Below are 20,413 nucleotides of genomic sequence, written 5' to 3' on the forward strand. Positions count from 1 at the left end.
AGCCTTTATTGCTGGTGCCCGTTTCTAAGCACTCTCAGTGAAATGCAACACATTTTGGGGAGAAAGATTAAAGCACAAGGGTTACTGAGACTGCCTTGATATTAGCACATGGGGATTTGAGCTAAGACATCACAGTATTTAAACACTTATAATGTCCAACAGGAAGAGAACTAACCATTTTGACATATCAACCTTCCTTATAAGAGATAGTATGTAGTTTTCTCTATATCTCTTGAGTTCTGGGAAAAGCTAGCTTGTTATTCCATATGATTCACTTTCGTGGGGAGGAATGCTGTGCTGATGCTAAAAAGTTGGCTAGTGCAAGGCCATAAAGGAAGAGGTAGGTGATGGCACAAACAGGATAAACTGTAGGAGGGCGATTGCTGAAGGTCAGTGTGGTTGCACACTGGTGCCAGCAGGCCTGTCCAGTCACCCTGTGGTCCCACCCCAGCCACCGTGTGATGCTGAGGCCGTGCCCTGGGGCGCTCTGAGCTGTTCCCAGTTCCCTGGAGCAGGTCAGGGCACGGGGCCAGGCGGGGTCGGTGCCTCCCAGACACGGCCCCGGCTCTGCGGGGCAGCCTGCGCCTGGCTCGGTGCTGGGGGAGCCTCAGTGCTGCCTTCCCTGCTGTCTTGGAGTCCTTCCAGCTCTGCTGGAGACATTGCAGCCTTGTTTCTTCAGAGGGGGAGTCCTTGTGGTCCTTGTGGCTCCCCCTCACAGCTCAGGGCGCGGGGTGGGTGCTCAGGGGCTCTCAGCACCCTCTGAAGGGCTCACTTCCCTTCCTGCCACAGCACTCTGTTACCAGAACTGAAGGGACCCTGCTTCCTCTTCGTGCCATCATGCACTTCAACAAAAAATGAGAAACCTTTTTCAGTGCTCCAGCTTCAATGACAGTCACTTACAAGAAATGTGAAGTATTTCTTTTAATGTGGATTACAGCTGTAAACCATGGAAGATCTTGTCTCATCAAATACATATATGAGTCCATTTCATTTTCATGCTGGAGGTGGTATAAATTGTTATTGTTTATAATCTTTAGGAAAGCGTTACCTCCTTGCATAACCCAGAGAGAGCTGATTGTTGCTCCAGGAATTAGTAAATAGGGTGTTCAAAGAATTCTTTTTTTTCTTTCAGACTCCATGCCATGATTTGTCAGATAATGGGCTAGGGGCACTTTACACTTCTCTCTGGTTAGTCATATTGCAGTGGGTTTTGCTAGGTTTCCCTGCGTAAGAACATATGAATTTTGTGGATTAATAGTTTTTATCCAGAGCTGCTTCATATTAAGCTTTCCCTTCCCATCTGCCATTCCATCTGTAATACTGAAACCTTTGCTACTTCTCTTCTGATAATAAAAGCTAATCCAGCCTTCTAAGTCAAAAAACCCATACTCAATATGTGGGGTTAATACAATATGATGAAGCCTAGATCTGTCCAGGGAGTAGTCTGGTATGTTCACAGACTACAGCAGAATTGCCAGGAGCCTTTCATCCTTCACAAGAGATGTCCAGAAGCAGATGTTAAGCATCATAAAATATAAAGGCATGGCAGAAAAATATTAGAACTATTCATTTTGTGAGGGAAACAATTAAAAATGTGTAAAATAAAACATATGCAAGCCAGGAAAATCCAGATACCCTTATTATTCCTCCTCATGCCAGAATGTTTTGTTTGTGGAGTCTGTAGGTCCAGCACTAGCACAGGGGAGGTCCTAATCCATGTGCTTCTCCTTCTTACTGCAGTACAAACCACTGGCAAACAGTCTGGACTCAAAAGTGCCTCCAACAAAAGTATTTCCCTTTAATCACAAGGCAATATGTTATTTATTGGCCTAAGTGAAAAGATGTGGTGCATTATCAAGCCTTGACTTCATTCAGCTCTGTTAAACATTCTCAGCAGGAAAAAGAGGGATGAAATGGCTAAAGACAAACCATCACAAGCAGCTCAGGGGTGGGAGTTTGTGTGAGTGTCCCTCCTTTTGCTTGGGCTCATGAATGAAAAAGGAACACATGCCTGCAAGGTTCTCAGGAAATCATCCCTCACAGTCATTGCATTCATAAAGAAATTAAAGAAAACAGCACCTTCCTTCCTTTTGCTTAACTTTTTAAATTGTAGTGGTATTTTTTCATAATTTAAAGTTTTTTCTGTAAAGAGCCTCTTTCAAAACCCTGTGGGAAAGCTATTGATATCTTCAACCTCTTACTTTACATGGCTATCTATTTGCATTATTTATTGGCTCTAACAAACGGCATAAAGTAGTCAACCTTATGTTCAGGGACTGAAATTTCACTCCCAACAAGGTGAACTATGGTAGAGCATCTATTCGTGCTGAATGTTTAATGTGCATTGCAGGAGTCCTTGGATAATGTGGCAGGTGAAGTGTTGCACCACTTAAATTAAGAAGTTTAATGAGATCATTTAACAGTGAATGTCATGTCAGTGCTTACCTGGCCACAAAGCTTGTATAAAGAATAAACATAATGAAACATTTGAACTATTTATAATTTTACAGTAAATCACTGAGCCTCAATCACCGAAGGGATCACCAAATGTAATTGCCAGCTAATGCCTGGTCTTTAATAAAGGTCAAGCAAAATTATTAGCAGAAGCTTGGGGAGTACTTCAGAATAGTAAGAAAATAAAGTGTCTTATTGATGGAGCCAGGAATACAACTACATTTTCCATTATATGCAGTCAGGTATAACAAAGGAACTTTAATGAAACCCAGTGAAACTACTTGTGTTTTGCTGCTTGACATTATTTTAGGATGAAGTTGTGTAGCCCTGCTTTCCATAAAAGCCAGTGTTCTGAGGACTCAGTCAAATGAGACACGTTCAGTAGAGGTTTTGGTCTGGCACTTGAATGGAAGGTGAATCATAATACAAAGAGCACCTCAGGGACTACAACTCGAGGGATAAACGGGATGATCTGACTGAGCCTGGTCCTTTAAACAGGAGTATGGAGATTATCTTTGCCAACCAGAATAACACTCAGAAATTGAGGAAACTGAGCTAGCAAATAACCACTGACAATAAGTGCTTGCTTCATTGTGTTGCCCTCTGTTGGTCAAGGTAACATTGGCTGATGAAAAACCAAAGTGATGACTTCTAAAGGAGGTCCCTGGGCAAGACAGTGTTTGCCAAGAGTGAAAAGGTGGGAGTGCAGGGAAGGGGTCTTCAGGTTTTCATTCTTGTAATAGGTGAAAATAATTACAAACAACAGATTTTAGAAAGAACTTCAACTTTTGGGAAAAATGCTTCAGCACTTTCTCAAGTTATTTTTCAGGTGCTAGAACTACCTGGGAGATCATGTCTTTGTTTCTGCCACTGGCTCACTTTCATCCCCTGCAAAACACGGGTGACTGCCACTCTACAGAAACTACATCAGGGCTGATTTCTGTTCTGTCAAATTCACCTGACCTGCCCCGATTTCACCTGTGACCAGAGGACACAACCTTTGGAGCAGGTGACAGGGAGGAAAAAAAGGAATACAGTTTGCATGGAGTGGGTACACCAGACTGGTACACCCAGCTTCTCTTCAAACATCTCTGCTTTTGCAACACGCAGGCTTGAAATGCAATATTGGAAATACAGGAAAATCTCCTCTTAGAACTGAAACAAAGCACTTCCACACACAGGACTCTAACTTTGGGAGAAGTGTCTGAGACCCAGTTGTGCCCTCTTGCTGGCTGTGAGCTTAGAAATCCCAAAGCCAGCAGGGCTGAGGAGAGCTGTGTAATGGCAAATAAAGCAAAGCCATTGGCTCAAAAGGCAGTTCCACTTTTCCTTTGTCTCACTTCTCATCAGTTTGACTTGACTTAATTTAACAATTCTATGTCTCACTGAGATTCAGACTTCAGAGCTGTCCTCTAGAGATATCTCCTTGCTGGCACTACATAAATTGCTGCTGGACATGAAAGCCTGGATAAAGGATGCTGACTTTCCAGAGCTGAATCTGACCTTACACCCCATATGAAGCAGTTGCACATACGTTGCAGTGCTGATCTGAAAAGCAGGCCTTGCCACCAGAATAATGTACCAGGCAGTAGGCAGTGTTCTTAAGAGTGCCCTTTGGAATGTTATCCTGGGCTGAAGCACTGCTCAATCCTCTGCCTACATGGAGAGGGGAGGGCAGCACAGGTACCTTTGCACTACAACATCTGTTGAGATGCCAGTGCCTGAGGTTTTTATCTCAGGATTGTCACTGACATTGTATGTGGTTTTGTTTGCTCAGAATATCTTTATCTGGCAAGCCAGATGTCAATCCACTCTTAATGCTTCACAGGGAATCTTTTTTTCCTGTCCAAAGGAACTTTATCAGTGTTTTTCTTGAATCTGCATTCTCTGAGAATTTCAGATTTGCTTCTTTCTTTAATCCCTCAAATAACATTTTCTCCTCTTCTTTCCTCACTTTGCCAGCACATTTGCTTGAGATTTATATACATTTTGAAAGTTATCTTTTTGATTTGCTGTTCTACTTCTCTGTTTTACTTTCAAGTTATCAATGGTTGGCAAAGCAGTGGTTTTGTGCACGGTCACAAATGGTTGGGGTAAAATGTGGAAATTATTGTAGCTTAAAAATTTTATTTATCTCTGATGTTAACATAATGTTTTCTTCAAGCTGGCAAATGTTAGTGATGGGAGGCCCACCCTTTCTCTGTGCAGGCACAGCAGCTGAGGTTATTCCTTCCACCCTCCCCTCCTGGGTTTAAGGATATAAAGCAACTTTTGCTTTGGGGAACTGACATCTGCAACTCATAGTAACTCCTTTGGGTATTTAGTAGTTCTGTGATGTGCTCCATAGCCTCAGACTGGCAACAGAAGTAAATGCACCCCAAACTGGAATTGGCTATCCAGGCATCTTTACTGTGCATGCAGATTAAAGATGTATCAGTAAGGCACGGGTTTAGAATGGGATTTTTACTCAAAGTGCTATTGTACCTGGCAGCATCTTACCCTGTTGATCACAGTGCTGAACATGGAACTCTTTTATCTCTTCCCATGAAAACTGAAGCATCTGAGCCAGTCTCTGGGCCCCTGGGGATCCTCCTGGCAGATGAGAACCCCAGATGCCAGACTTGCAGTTTGGTGGGCACTGCAGCCTCTGAGCCCACGTTGGGCTGCCTGGCTGGTGGCCCCTTCTCTTCTGGCTTGGCTCTGGGGCTGCTCACAGGGAGGTCCTCACACAAAGAGCCAAAGGGTTTTCATCTGTTTGCCATTTGTTTTCTGGATGTAATTTATGTTTTGCTAATTTATGACAGAAGAAAGTCTGTCTCCTAAAAAGAGTTAAATGTGGGTCTGCCCTGGATTCATTCAGCCTGATCTATAAACAAATTTAGTGATAATGTGCACCATCATTTCCTAGGCTACAGTTCCATCTTTTGTCATCAGGGTGTTACAGCATTGCCTGCTATAGTATTTTTTGAGGGTAACTGATGTGTTGGGGCAGGGGAAGGCAGTGAGCACCGTGAGGGATCTGGCCAGATCCATATTTCTCCTTCACAGCTCCAGGGATATTTATAAAATCTGGTTTTCACTTACAACTTGTCTTTGTGGACAAATAGTATGGAGTGACCAAGCCAAGAAAAGAGTTCTTTGTGCAGAATGGCTTTGGTACTTTAAAAATTCCCCATTAGCTGCTCCACACTGACAGCCCTTCCCATGGTATTTAGTTGCTCACTGTATTCCTGGGCAAGAAGCTCCAGTGGAGTTTGAGCTGTAGTGGGATGTCAGGGAAATACCAGGTGTGACTTTCCATCTTGTTTGCTCTCCCACAGCTTTGCTCCCAGTGAATTTTACTTTGGATTAAGTCTGAACTGGGTAACAGAAGCTGCAGAGAAACAGGTCCTTGTGGTGTTTACCTGAGGTTTGTGAGCAGAAACTTTAATGTCTCTTAACTCAGTTGAGTTTTGTTGGGTTTTTTTTTTAGAAAGTTCAGTGAAAGAGGGAAACATTACTATTATGGCATTTTGAATGTGCTCTCCCTTCGTGGTCCTGCTGAAATCTCTCAGGAAATTAAAAATCTGCTGAAATTGCCATTAAGACACTCTTTTGTTTAGTTTTCAGGATGCCACTTACAATAAAACAGCTGCAAAATAATATCTGGTGGTAGTTCAAAGTGAAGATAACACAACATGTGCTGTTATACCTTTCCCAAGTCACTCTTAAATAGTTGTGAACCAGAAGGCCATTAAAGGGTGAGCCAAAATGTTAAAATGTTGTTCTGATTCAGTCTTTCAGTGGTGATGTAGAAATAGGAAGGAGAGGGAGAGATGAATCAATTCTTTCCTTTGAAAATAGGGCTAAAAGTATAAGAGTTGAATGGTATTTGATGCTGAAGATTTTTCAGCTCTCGCAGCTCTGTAGACCAAGTGCAGGATCTGTGAGCCTGTCCACTGCTGCAGAGCTTGGGTGGTTCACAGGAGAGTAGGGCTCCTCTGTGTGTGATGTTCTCCATCTTCAGGGATGTGCTGCAGAACGCATCTCTCTTTCTAAAGCTTCTTTTTCTTTTTCTTTATAGTCTTGACTAGTGCTAACTGGTCAAAACTTTGTATCTTGGGATACTGTGGAAGTTTTGACCTGGTAGTGCAGAAATCCCAGACCTACATTATGCTGTGCAATCCCAGGTGGAATTAGGGGCTAGCTGGCTTTTACAGTTGCACCTTCTTGCAGTGGAATACTTCTTTTCTGCTCGACCTGCACAGAGCATTTGTGTGATACCTCTGAATGTCTCTGTGTAAACAGCAGAGCTGAATGCCACTGACTGTTTGTGATGCCCATCTGCAGTTCCAGGCTGAGGGGAGGGGATGAGGCCCTAAATGGTTCATTGTAGCACATTCCACTCTGCTGCACGCAGTTTAATTATATCCATCATTCAGCATTACTTGATGGACCAGCTGTAGGCACAAGCATCCCTAAGCTTTCATCAGGATAATTGCACTCTTTGCCACATTAGGAACTGGTTTGGGGCCAAGTCTTTTCCAAATACAGAGTTGATCTTGGTTTAAAAGTTTGCTGCCCCAAAGTCACTTCCAGCAGGTAATCTTGCAACAATGCATCGTTGGGCCAGCTGAAGACTAAAAGGTCTATAAATCCAACTTGGTTATTTGTGTCACCTTATGGCTTTAATTGGGGCAGCCTCAGATGTTTTGGCAGTGGCTCAGATCGTTGTATTCGTATGATGGGATGCACTGTGCCAGTCAGGTGCAAGGTAGCTTCCAGATGATTTCCATGGCAGGGGCTTGCAGGGACCGTGGCTCTGCTTGCTCTGTGAGGGTCGATGTCAGTGCCAAACCTTTGTACAGCTGCTGTTGTGCAGGCACTGAAGCTGTTCCCATGGGGCTCAAGGCATGCTGCAGGTGGCAGCTGCAGAGCTGCAGCTGAAGGCTAAAACACCCTGATCTTTCTTCTCTGTGGGAAACTGGTACATGTGGTGTGTCATGAGATACCAGTGCTGGGTATCATCACAAAGTGCCTGCAGAATCACTTGTGAACCACTGCAGCCCAGGAGGGGACAGGCAGCCAGGAAATGGCTCCGTGTCACAGCCTGTCCACTTGGCAGTGCCAGGAGATCACTGGTGACACACTGCCTCACTTAGGTTCACATGCCTGTTCCAGAGTCTTTTCTTGAGTTGAAATGCACCCCTGGTTCCCTTCGGATGGAGTAAGACTGTATTGGTTTCAGCTCACTGAGCACAGCAGTGAGCAGGACATCAGCCTCCCACCCTGCCAGCTTTCTCAGGAGCCCCAGTTAGACCAGTTTGTGGATCTGCACGTTCCCATTGCAGACATCCTCTCTGCCACGTTTGTGCCTTATGTCCCAGCTCTATATTCCTCTCTGACTCACTCCAAAACAGTCCCAACCAAGAGCAGGGCAAGTCATCAGGTGGCACAAATTGTCAAAATAAGATCATTGCTCAACCCAAATAAAGGTAACAAAATGTGACCTTTTGTTGTTAATACCAATTAAGTTTCGTTCCATCAACTCTCAGTTCATTATCCCTTTCACCCCCAGGCCCTGTTCTTCCATCTTTTCAGGGTTGGTGCAGAATTAATGTTAAATCCCATTAGCCTGTCCCCGTTTTCCCTGTTTTGCCTTCTGGCCCTTTGAATTGATGCTCTCCGACAGGTTGATTCAGCAGCTCAGGGATCAAAGGGAGTGGCAGGCCCAGGAGGAGCTTCAGGAGGGGCCTGGTTTATAAAAATTCACTTCACTTTTTGTGGAATTTGTGAAAGTGCCTCCCTGGGAGCCCTGGGCTGCATCCCTGGCACAGAGAGCAGCTCAGGGACCTTGTGCTGGTGGAGTCCCACCACTCTTCCCTTGGCATAACTCCAGTTAGGAGATCGAAGCTGCTCACTGGATGAGTGTGTATTTTCTGGTGTTTTCCTTAGAAAGAGGGGTGAGGGAAAAAGTTTCTTCACCCAGGTCCATCTTCTCCACTGCATAAGAAGAACCGACTGCTCTCAGGGCATCGTCACACAAAGCTGGCCAGTTTTTGTCCAGGATTACACTGTAAATCAAACAGGGGGATGGCAAGACCCAGAAGTGAGGAGTTTTGTGCCCTTTTAGAAGAGGCTTTCTTTCCCAGCAAGAGGAGGTGCTCTCATCTCCCTGCTGCCTCCAAGCTTAGCATGAGCACTTTGTGCTTCACTATTGACATGGGACGGGGTGGCTGCTGTGGCAGCAGGGAGTGTGTCTTTGGAGAGGAGAGGATGTGTGAGAGTGGAGCTTTGGAGAGGATGCTGCCCTGGACCTTTGGCTGTCCTGCCTTCCCCTGCTGGGAGCTGGCCCTGCAAAGAGGGGCTGTGGCAGAGTGCTTCAGCAGGGAGAGTGCAGGGAGGGTGTTCAGAGTCCTGCATGGGCTGTCTGTCCTTGGTCTGTGCTGCCTTCGAGAGCATCCTGGGCAGGGCAGGATGGACTGGCCCTGGTTTCCTGGTGGGGCAGATAGGTGAGGGTGGGGTGAATCACCAACAGCGCAGTCAGAGGGAGCAAGTTTTGTTTCAGAACCTGAGAAATCACCAGAATTTAACATTCAAGCTGGGGAAGCTGCACACTAACGACTGCATCCAGAAAAGCAAAGATTTCTCATGAGTCCTAAGCTGCAAGACTGATGCAGCTGATGGAGGAACACACAGTTCACAATGCTGGAGTTTAAATCTGAGTTGGATCTGCTGAACAGATCCACCCCTGGCATGGAACTGGCACTGGGTGACACTGGGGACACTGGAGGGGCTCTGCTGAGGCAGGACAGCAGGACTGCACCCTGGACTGACAGACCCTGCCAGGCAGAGCTCTGCGGGGGCAGCAGCGTGAGGGAGGTTTCTTTCTTCCCACTTTCTTGGAAAATGAGCATTTTTAATTGTAATTGCTTAAAAACTATCAAACCGTTTTTCAACAATTAGCCAATCATTTTTCGTATTGACTTGTACAAATGAAAGTTCAGATGCACACGGGAATGTGTGAGTTGGATGAAGTGAATGGTTGCTTTAATCTGTCCTCAGATTTGATTTGAATTTCTCTTTTTGCACAAAACTCTTGATAATTTAATTTTAGAGACGGTGGGAAAAAAAAACTGAATATAAATTATGCAATGTAAAATGTACACGGTATAAACAAACAAAAAGCTCCTATTCAGCCCAATATCTAGATTTTCTTCTTTTTATACAAAGTCTCACTAATTTGAGTAATGAACTTGATCATTTCTAAAGCTCACTCCACTTGCTTATTTAATCAGTGATTATTGTTTTCATCAAAATGGGATGTATCGTGTAGGCAGATGAGGTTCTACATGAATATGTAGCAGCAGACAAACACTGGAAAAACACAAAGCACTGAGCATCATTCTGTACTAAATAAAATCCCAGTGCTTTTATAAAGCTAAAATTATATCATGTTTAGTTTTAATAATTAAATATCCTTGGGTATTAGCAGCTGTTTCAGTAGTCTCTTTTTTCAGATACTTTCAGCAGATATTAAGTGGACTCAGATGTTTTTGTGAGATAGGGTAATCCTGTCTGTCTTAACTCTTTGTAGTGCTGCATCCTCACAAGGGATATTCCAGCATTCCCAGGCCCATGGTCCATCAAGAGTTCGTGGCAGTTACGTGTGGGAGTTCTTTATACTGATCCCTGCATTGGGGCAGTGATTAGAAATGGGATGGTTTGTTATTGTAATAATAGGTAAAGGCAACTTTGTGAAAAGCAAATTATCTTGGCCAATACTTTCCAGCAGCTTTAGAAGTCATGCAGTAATTGGCAACAGTTACATTTGCTGCCACTGGGACGCAATGGATGGGCCTTACGGACAGAAATGGTTGCTTGGGAATTTGCGAGTTTTTCCTGTGGGGAATTACCTACCATGAGACAAGGCAAGCACAAACAGAGCAGTTCTGAGAGTGGACAGGGATGATTTTCATCTCTTAACATGCTGTCACACATGGAGCAACACATCTTCACAGCCTCTGAACTGGGAAACACCACAAAACCTTTGTTAGGATTTCCCATTGCCTGTTCCAGGAACACAGAGCTGGGTTGATGCTCTGGCTTACACAGGCATAAACTGAGTGCACTGCACTGATTCTGGAGCATTACAGATATGAAAACAGAATAAAGTCCTTTGCATAGTGCTTTATCAGTAGGAAAGAGGATAGAAAAAGGTACTTTTCTCATTGATTAAAGGACTTGCAAGAGGGAAATGGACTCACTATTGAAGGTACTCAAAATACGTTAAGGAACAAAATGTGGGTAATTTGTGTACTGCTTTCTCCAAAGATGCACGTTGGGCAGAAAGTGCATTTACCAATGTTTCTGTCACTCCGTGGGTTTTTTTCTAGTGAGAGAAAGCTTTTATTGTAATAAAAGTTTTAAAATAGAGACATGCTGAAAATAGAGATTGTTTCTTTTCCTTACAGGATTAAAACTAAGTAAATAACCTCATTAAATTTAGACACTCTGGGCATGAATCCTGTTTAGATATGTGTCTCAATGTAAATAGCAGTGAGGCTGGAAGCTGTGCAGGTAACCTCTTCAGGTGCACGGCTGCTTCCTGCTCACTGTCCATCAAAATGATCATTTACATCAGCACTCACCTTCCTTATTGATGAAATGAAAAATGTGATGGGCCTTTGACAGTGTGATATTAAATCAGCCTTTCTGTGCCAAGTTGTCAGCAGATAGTGTGTGTTCATTAATTCCACACTCTGCACTCAATCAGCCCTTACATTCTTAATAGAAAAAGGTTAAAAACGTTCGCATTTGGGCTTGTTGATGTCATTTGCCAAATTGGTGCATTTTTACCACGAAAATCACAATTCTTTGCATTTCTCCTGAGCACAGCTAGCTTGGAAGGCTGCTGACTGAAGTGCCAGTGTTGGTGGAAGGTCAGCTGAAGTGACTGAGGGGAACATTGGTCTAACGGTGCCTTGTGTGAACCCATCTGCATGTGCCAGGTTTCCCAGAGGTTCTTCCCACTGTGGACAGCTCACCTGCCCCTGCCTGTGCTGCTGCTTCCCCTCCATTGTATCATTAATTTGGGAAGAATTCAACTGGAACCAGAGCTGTGACTGTTGTTGGCTTCTCTTCTGCAAACCTGCCGTGTGGCATGGAAAGGAAACGTGGGCAAGGGCAGTCACTGATGGTGCTGCTCAGGGGGGAGCAGAGCTGAGCAGGGATCCTGGAGCTCCAGAGCAGCATCTGTGCCCCTCTGTGGACCCTCCATGGACCAGAGAGGGACATCTCCCACTCTAATGCTGGGGGGTGTTGCATCCTGTCTGCAAAAGAGACCCCAAACTCACCTATGGCTCATCCTTCCCATGCCTGTGAACCCCAGCAGGGGTGAGAGTACTTAACCATTGATCCTACCAGGGGACAGTTTAAACAGAAGATGGTATGGTAGGCTGCCTTTCTTTTTTTCAATTTGTGGATTTGTGTTAGTGAGATCAAAAGCCAAAAAAAAGTCTGGAAACAAACTATGAATGTACCAGAGATCAAGAGGCTGTGATAAGAGTGCACAAACTATCTGTACTCCAGGCAGACACGCTGAGGAGGGGCCAGGCAGATGTGGCAGAATGTGTTCTCTCTCCTAAATACCTTTCACAAGCCCCTGAACAGAAAACTCTGCTTGTGATCATGACTGCACCAATGCCAAAAGGAAATCTGCTTACCCAAGGCTGGCACCTCAGTTTGGGAGAGTGGCACTGGGGGAATGAATGGGCTTGGCAGTGCTGGATTCAATGATCCTAAAGGTCTTTTTCAAATCAAGCATTTCTGTGATTCTATGTTTGGAGCAGACATAATGCTGAGTAATCGTGATACTGTGAATGCTGAGCATTTTAGATCAGAGTGTAAGTTGAAGAGTCTAAACCCCACTGTGCTGTTTTTTCTCAGCACTAATCTGCATTATTTTAATTTCCAAATATGAATAATGGGAATTCCAGCAAGGCTTGATAAGCAGTTTTTGCCAGCAGTGATAAAAATGAGCATTTTTTTCATACATGCAGTTCAACTAAACTGACATCTCTTGTGAATGTTGTGGGAGAGGAATTTTGCTTTACTTCAGTATATACCTTTAACAAGTTTTCTAGCCCTTATCTAAGTTAGACACACTTCTCTGCCTTTACTTAAAAATATTTATTTGAAATAGGCATTTATAGGCCTTTCTAGCAAATCTATCTGTCAGGCACTCAAATTCTGGGCTAGCAAGATGAAAAAAAAAAAGTAATGGTGGTGATATGCTGATGATTCATAAACTTAAATAGAAAAATAAATAGAAAATTGTTTACCAAATCAGAGTGAAACATTTCCTTCATTTTTAGCAAAATACCTCTGAGCTGCATGCAGGTTATTTAGGGAATAAGTCATCCTGCACGTAGCTGATTTTCTTTGATTATTTTCATGTGTACCAGGTCTTAAGCAGTTGCACATTTAGAAGGTGCTTCAGAAGCTTTTGTTATTCAAGTATTTTTCAGTGCATTTGTTGTTGTTAAGCATACAAATAAACTAGACTTAGCAATTGCATACAATTAGATTTATGAAAGGCAAACTACCTTAATGTATTTCATAGTTTACTCTAAAATATAGTGACTTGCAACTTATAGTGGCTTTAAAATCAGGGGAAAAGAGCTGCATATGACATGGTGTTACAGGGTAGTGTTTTTCTTATTTATGTTTTACTGCAGCAGCAGGGATGCTGAGAAAATGTCATTGTCACAGACAAATTAATTCTTAGGATCAATTCAAAGTGCTCCTGGGACTGAGGGGATTTTGTAAAAATGTTTCATAAACACCAGTGAGTTAAATCTCAAAACATTGGTGAGTTGGTGACGTGTGTGGGGTGATGGACAATCTGAGTTATAACTGGATTGGCCTCCCTGGAAAAGTCTCCTTAATAAATGTACTAGTGCACCTAAGAGATTGAAGATGAGTTTAAGGACAGCTCTCAGCTCTTGACCTTGTTTGTAATCCTTGCACATTCTGCTTCTGGACACGTGGACATGTGGGCCCTGACCCATAAAGTAATTTATGACAATACAGTGTGAAAGTTGCATCATTTTGGGGGAGCTCCAAGTGTGCTGCAGTTCAGCACTCACTGTTCAGGACTTCACCAGATCAGAGACACAGTGATTGCACCATTGTGTGGTGTACTTGATAAAGTCCTGGAGATTTTAAATGCTTGTGTTGAAATTGTGCTATAAAATATTTGGAAATTGAGTAATTTGCTTTTTTCCCAGTGAATATTTAAAGAAAGTCAAAAGCGATGTTACAAAGTTTTAATGAGTGCATGTGGTGAGAATTTTATTATCATAAAAGCTGTAGGGTTTATCAGCTGGTATAGGGCTGGAGTTTTTCATTAGCCAAGAGCCTTTCAGAGTTTCATGGGATATAGCTGGAAAACATTCCAAACAAATGAATATTCTATTTTAAAAGAATAATGAGACATTGAGGGTTTTATAGACTCCAAAGTTTGCTAAACCAATATCTCTAATTAGATGGAGAAACTCTCTATAGAGGCTTTGCATCAACGGCAGTACACACAGCAAATGTTTCAAGCATTTACATATCAAATACTGCTGGCAGCACTTTGGCAGCAGTCCAGAGCTGTAGATAGTTTTAATCACATTTGTTCATTAATCCTTGGTGGAATTCTCTTATGTGGTCTCTTTAGGATTTTCATTTAAGCATGTGCTGCTGCTTCTCAGCAGTGGGCTTATTTATTTATTTTATAAATGCCATCTGAAGCCTTGAATTTATAGAAAATAGGTTGTGGACTGGCTCAGGAAGCAGACGATGGAGTATATTTTATTTTCTCTCAGCAGATCTCCTTTGTACCCAGGCATTTATGTACTCTCACTAGGAAGAGGTTTATTCAGCAGTGTGACATCTAAAAAAGACTTCCACTCTTTTTTGACTGTGTGAGTTCCTTTCTCTTCCACAGGAAGCAGACAATGGCTGGATGGGAAGCAGTAATTGAAAGCACAGCCAGGATGGCTGTATTGCTGATAGAATTGCACAGCACTGGCAGGGCTGCAGGGAGAGAAGCTGCACCCCTTATGATGAGTGATCAGTGCCTGCAGCATCCAAATGCAGAAAGCTGACACTGTGAAACACTCAGGTGTGAATTCCCAGGCCAGGTGGCAGCGCTGGTGCTGGAGCACAGCTCTGATCTCCCAGGTACTCCAGCGAGCTGAGCTGCTCAGGCAGTAGTTTTCTTCCATTATCTTGTTCCTCCGTTAAACCTGACTTGAAAGACAAAACAAGGCATTTAAGACAACAGTGTTGTAAAAGCAGAGGTATTAACTGTCACCCAGAGCCTTCCTCATGCAGTTGGCCTCTGAAATTGTATCTGCTGTTTGCATTTTTATGGTTTGTTTTATGAATGGCTGCTGTTACAGGAGTCAGCTTTGCTGAGAAAGGCCTGCCATGCTAATCTTTGTTCTGTGATGGATAGCAAAGGCTGAATACAGCCTTCCCCTTTCTTTGCATTTTGAGATGGCAGACTTGTTGGGGTTTTTTTTCTTACTTCAGCCTGAGTCAGGCTCTGCAGAGCCTCCCCTTGCACTAAATTGGCTTTGGAGAGGCAGGAGGACTTGGGAGCACCAGTGGGAGGGTCAGGCTGCCTGTCCTGGGGCTGAAAGCTGAACCCTGCAAACTTCTTCCCATATTCTTCTCATGCTGGATTTGCATGGTTGATCATCTTGCTGTAAGTGTTCCAGGAGGAAGTTTTGTAGGTTTTTGCTTTTTTTGTTGAATCATTCATCTGTTGCCTCCTTTTGTAAGGTTACATGCCGTGCCCATATGCATGCCAGGTGGAGGGACCAGAACCAGTCAGGATCCCTTTCTGGAGAGGGAAGATGCCACCAGTGCTGCTGTGCCCCAGCAGAAGCTTTCAGAGGGCACTGGCTGCTGTGCAGGTGTGTGCAGCAATTGGGAAAAACCCTTCCCTGTCTCCTGGGCTGCTCTGCTTCCTCCCCAGCTTCTCTGTGCCTGTCAGGCACTGTCAGGCAGCTGCAGCACCTGGGGAGCCAAGCAGAGCACAGGCACTCCCTGTGTGAGAGGGAGAGGGATAGCCCAGGAATAACCTGGGAAAGAAATCTCCTGGAAGAACTCTCCTGCCACAGGGGCTTAGTAATGCCCTGATACTCTACAGTACTGGGTTTATGAATATGAAGTTAATAACTTACTGAAATCAGTGAGATTAAGTATCGTTGTAAGAATTTATTGAAAAGAAGGTAGCAGAATTTAAGGCATTCAATTCTTCCACTTTCAGGCTTTTGTGTTCACATCTGCATGTTTAACCATGTTTAGCCATATTAAGTATTAATAACATGCTTAACTCTGAATAGGTGGGTTTGCCCCATAATTCCAGGTTTTGTCTTTGCAGTCTTTTCCTTCTCCTTTTCCTTCAGGTGACCTTTCTTGGCAAAGAGCTGCTGGGATTGCTGTAGGTGTGGGTTCTCTAGGGCTGTGCCTTCACACGGCCACAGGATTCCTGGGAAAGGAAACTGTGGGGATGAGTCAGACGGGTACCAAAGCTTTGGGCACTGAACTTGTAACAGTTTTGACTTATCTCTTCTGGCTGTATGTTTGCCTTCATCATCCCTGCTTCAGAGGCCCTTCATTGCCACTTCAAACCACATTAGCCTCCTTGCCCTGTTCTCCCAAACACTTCTGCCTTTGTGTTTCTGTTTTTCCTGTTCAGCTGCTTTGTAATCCTTGCCTGCCTCTCCAGCACCCCACACCAGGCAGAGCTACTGCTGTGTTTGCTGCCACCACTGCTCACCATGCCAGGGCTAATCCCCTCCCTGCACTAACTCCTCCTGTGAAGCAGCCAGCAGGCTTGTCATTAGATAGCCCTAAGTTAATCAAGATGAATAATTAATAAACTCAGAGCAGTTCTCTTTCCTTCATCTGATCCCTACACTGAATCAAACCATCTTGTTTCCATACCTGTGTGCTGCCAAAAGCTTCTGAACTTTTGATCCAACTTAGCCAAATTGTTCTTAACTTGTATAGGTTTTGACATATTAATAACCCCGTTGAAGTGGCTGCTATTCCCCACACCCTTCAAGTTTCCCATGTGTTGGAGTACCTTGCTGAATCAGAACATTTTATTAGCCATCACTATCTTCCAAAAGTAACAATCTTGTTTTCCTTTTCTCGTATTCTCCAAAGGTTCTCCTAATCTGTTTTCCCAGCTGCAGACTGAGGGCATCTCTGCCTGGATTAGTCACAGGAGTGGAGGGTTTGCTGAAAGGGCAGCAGAGCAGCCGTGCCCCTTGTCCTGCCATGGCACCGCCTCTGCACAGACCCCCAGCCTGTGCAGACACTGCAAACACACCCTCACTGCTGCTCTTGCAGATTTTCATTTCAGTCCCAGTGTATAGGCCATGTTCTGAAATTGTTGCCATGCTCAGCATGTGCTCACTGAGTGCCTGGTTTGCCTGCTCACGCCCTGGGACACCTCAGTGCCAGGCCAGGGGCTGCCCGTGAGGAAACACTGGTAGCAGACTTTGCTTTGGCAATATCTTCTGAATTCCCTTCTGGATGTAGGACTCACCTTTTTCTCTCAGACCTGTAACTCTAATCTTGACCTAACCCCAAGCAGGGTCCCAGCCCAGGGGCTCAGCCACATGCCCAGGTGAGCAGTGCCATGGGCTGAGTCACTTTTGCAGCCTCTGGAGCCCCACTGCCTGCCCAGCTGAGTGCTGCCATCCTTGAGCCCAGCCCTGCAGGGGCTTGGCTGAGCTTTGCTGAGTGGCATCCAGCAGGTGGGCACAGTGCCCCTGCCTCCCCTGTCCACCCTTGCTGCAGGAGGGGAGCTCTAGGACCTTACCGAGGTGACCTCTGGGGAAGATGGGCACCCTCGTCCCAGCTGGCAGACCTGCCCTTGCTGAGCATCAGTGAACTCAAACACGCTTTGTTTCCCATCACTCTTCTTCACTTGTCATCTTCTGGTGGCAGCCCTCCCCCAGACACAAGCTTTCTCCACTCCTGGAGTTCACTGGAGGATTAGTTCTGTGTTTCTCCCTGTGTGCTGCACAGCTGAAAATGCCCATTTTCTCTCAGCCTGCCTCCACTCACACCATCCTCCTCCCTTCCAATGACACAGGGAACCAGTTGACTAATCCTTCTCCCTGGTGCTGTGCCCTCCAAGTGAGTTTAATAGCAAAAGGAAATAGAAGTGGGATCTGTGTGGATGCATCCATCAGGTCCAACCTCAGACACCAACTACAGAAAGGCTTTTTCCTCAATCTGTATTCGTGCTGTGTTACACACTGGGGAAACTGATAGGAATGTGATATGTAATATTAGTGTATTTGTAATCAGTAGCATGAACTACCCTCCCTCTCCCCATGCCTTTATTTCCTTCTTAGGAAGGCTGTGTTGCACTTGTTACTTGGTTTTACCATGATAGTTAGTAAAAGATTTTGTGCCAAATTTATGCTCAGTGAATTATCCTTGAAATTTTTAGAGGTACAGCAGAATTTAATTCGGCAGTGTGGAGTTGCTGTTGCTCCCAGTGATGTCTTCAGCTGAAAATCACAGCTTTTGATTGCCTTACTTAGGGAAAAAGTGGGCCCATGTGTTCAGTCTTTGTCCAAAGGAGTGCCAGAGGCATTGGGAATAGCTGTGCCAGAGGCACTGCCGTGGCAGAGACTCTGCTGCTGCTGTGTGTGAACAAGTGTGGCAGCAATCTGTGCCAGAGGCATACAGGAAATCTACCCCTGAAGGCAAACTGTTCTGAAAGGTGAGGAGGATTTTAACAAATGCATTAACATCGATGGCGTGTTCAATACCTTTGATTTTCTTCTTAATGTCTTCTGGTGGAATAAGTCAGAGGTGATGTGCAGCATCCTCATGATGTTGGGGTCAGAAGGAGCACTTTGAATGAAAGCTTAATAGAAATTCAGTGTGCTGCCATGCTGAGCATGGAATTGGTTGACTGCATAAATCTAAATGTCAATTAACTAGAAAGTTTTACCAAATGGAACTATGATGTTTTAGTTCCGTGTTGTCAACACGTGAAAAGAAGCATATTAATTGTCAAGGAGTAAAACTCTGTATGAGTTCTTTAAAACAAAAAATTAAAAATATTCAAAATAGGACCAAGATACCACCAATGTTTTCAAGAAGAGGGAAAATGTCAATTATTGATTACTTTGAGAGCTAAGATTCATTTGGGCATGTATAAGAATTACCTACAAACTAAGAAGCAATGAGAAGTTTGTATGGCAGCCCCAAGTCCTGCCACACTTGGTAGAGTACTGCTGAATAGCAAAATACAGGTTGGTGAGCAATCTAGAAAGGATGATGTTTTATTGAGTGGTGTGGATTGTTACTTTGGTTGATTTGATTTTTATCCTGTAAGGAAATTAAAGCTCAAGCACTTCCACACTTGATTATATTTCTAAAGATCATCTTTGCATGCCAGCTTTTGCCTAGAAACTCACCCGAAGATGTCAGCCATTGAAACCATTTCATGTGGAAGCATTGCTAAGTAAATTCACTAAATGCCTATTCATCCCAGTAAGATGGAGAGTCACTGGAGCAGCAAATGGGAAAATCTGCACAGCTTACTATACAGAAAGTGGTTTCTGAGTTTGCCAAATTGAGGTGCAGAGACCAGGGAGCTATCGCAGCTCGCATGAGGGAGTGAAGGAGGAGGGTCTCAGGCCTGTCTGGCAGGATGGTTGATTGACAGATAATTCCTTTGGTCTAGATAAAATCAATGAGACTATTAAAATAGTTCACTTGGCTGATAACATTTCCAGGTTGTTGCAACCTGACCCCAGAAGTCAAACACATTTTGTACAGTTAAACACATTCAGGTTTAACTTGGTTTTCTGTGGCTTATAATAATGAAATGTTTTCAAAATACAGTGCTATTGACAGCCCTTTTATCTTGAGTCTTTCTGCCACCAACTGCACTACAGACCATTGCTTAAATGGTGTTATATCCATAAGGTTGTGGGTTTGAATGCAATTCAGGAGATTAAGATCTTTTTAATGTGATTTATTCAGTTTTCCTAAATATGCTGACCTAGATAAATAGAGAACATTTTTGCTCCATTGTTAGAGAAATAACAGACCACAAAAGCTGTCAGGCGTAAATACATTCTTGGACATGTCAGCTGAAATTTTGAAAATGCTGGTGTCAGATTGCCTGTCATACTAATCAGAATTAACCTTCGAAATTCCTTTGTTCCTGTTGATTATATTGCCTTTTTAACATCAAAATTCTCTTGTGTTATGCGTTCTAACCTTGGCCTGTTGTCTGCTACACAATGAAAACAAATAAAATGCCAATAGATACTGAACCAAATTTCCTAGGAAATGTCTAGCAAAGCATGTAAAATGGAACTATCAATGCAGTCATCTTGCAGCTGGATTTTCACACTTAAAAAGTGTTGAGCAATATTAGTTCATACATACTCTCTTATAGTGCCTCAAATACCTGCCAAGGGTTGATAAGAAATTTGTTAAGGTGTAATAAAACCTGTGTTTCCTTCCAAGTATGCTTTCCAGAGCAGAGGGGGTCATTGAAGTTTAACAGCAGGATGGAAGTTTTTTTGGAACCACCTCCTTCAGAATCTGAGAGTGGTCCCCAAATGAGAAATAAAGATTATAAATCTATAAAGTGCTCTAGATGCAGTGGTTTTCACAGTGTAATTTGTGCACCTTTTCTTCTTTCTCTCACAGGACAAACGATCAGCTCGTGGCTTTCCTGTCCAGATACCGTGATATGAACTTCTTGAAATCACATGGGAGGGACAATGCAAGGTGAGCTGGCCCTTTCTCACCTCATTTTTACCAGAGCACTGAGAAGTGTTGTGTGGTGATGGTTTTCCAGAATTACCTGATTGAAGAAATCCCTAGTCCAGGAAAGAGAAGTGAGTGAGGAGGAAACCCTTCTCTGAGG

At 43.8% G+C, this 20,413-nt stretch overlaps 1 protein-coding gene across 4 annotated transcripts in view; it reads left to right on the top strand.

The window, feature by feature from the left end:
* XYLT1 (xylosyltransferase 1) overlaps positions 1-20,413 on the top strand; it is a 170,224-nt gene that overhangs the window by 115,769 nt on the left and 34,042 nt on the right. For all 4 annotated transcript variants that reach the window (XM_063414180.1, XM_063414179.1, XM_063414183.1 and 1 more), the window contains one exon: positions 20,194-20,274. In XM_063414180.1, the coding sequence (XP_063270250.1) occupies positions 20,194-20,274 (81 nt within the window). The remainder of the gene's footprint in view (positions 1-20,193; positions 20,275-20,413) is intronic.

Source organism: Prinia subflava, chromosome 17, assembly GCF_021018805.1.
Source record: "Prinia subflava isolate CZ2003 ecotype Zambia chromosome 17, Cam_Psub_1.2, whole genome shotgun sequence".
NCBI lineage: Eukaryota > Metazoa > Chordata > Aves > Passeriformes > Cisticolidae > Prinia > Prinia subflava.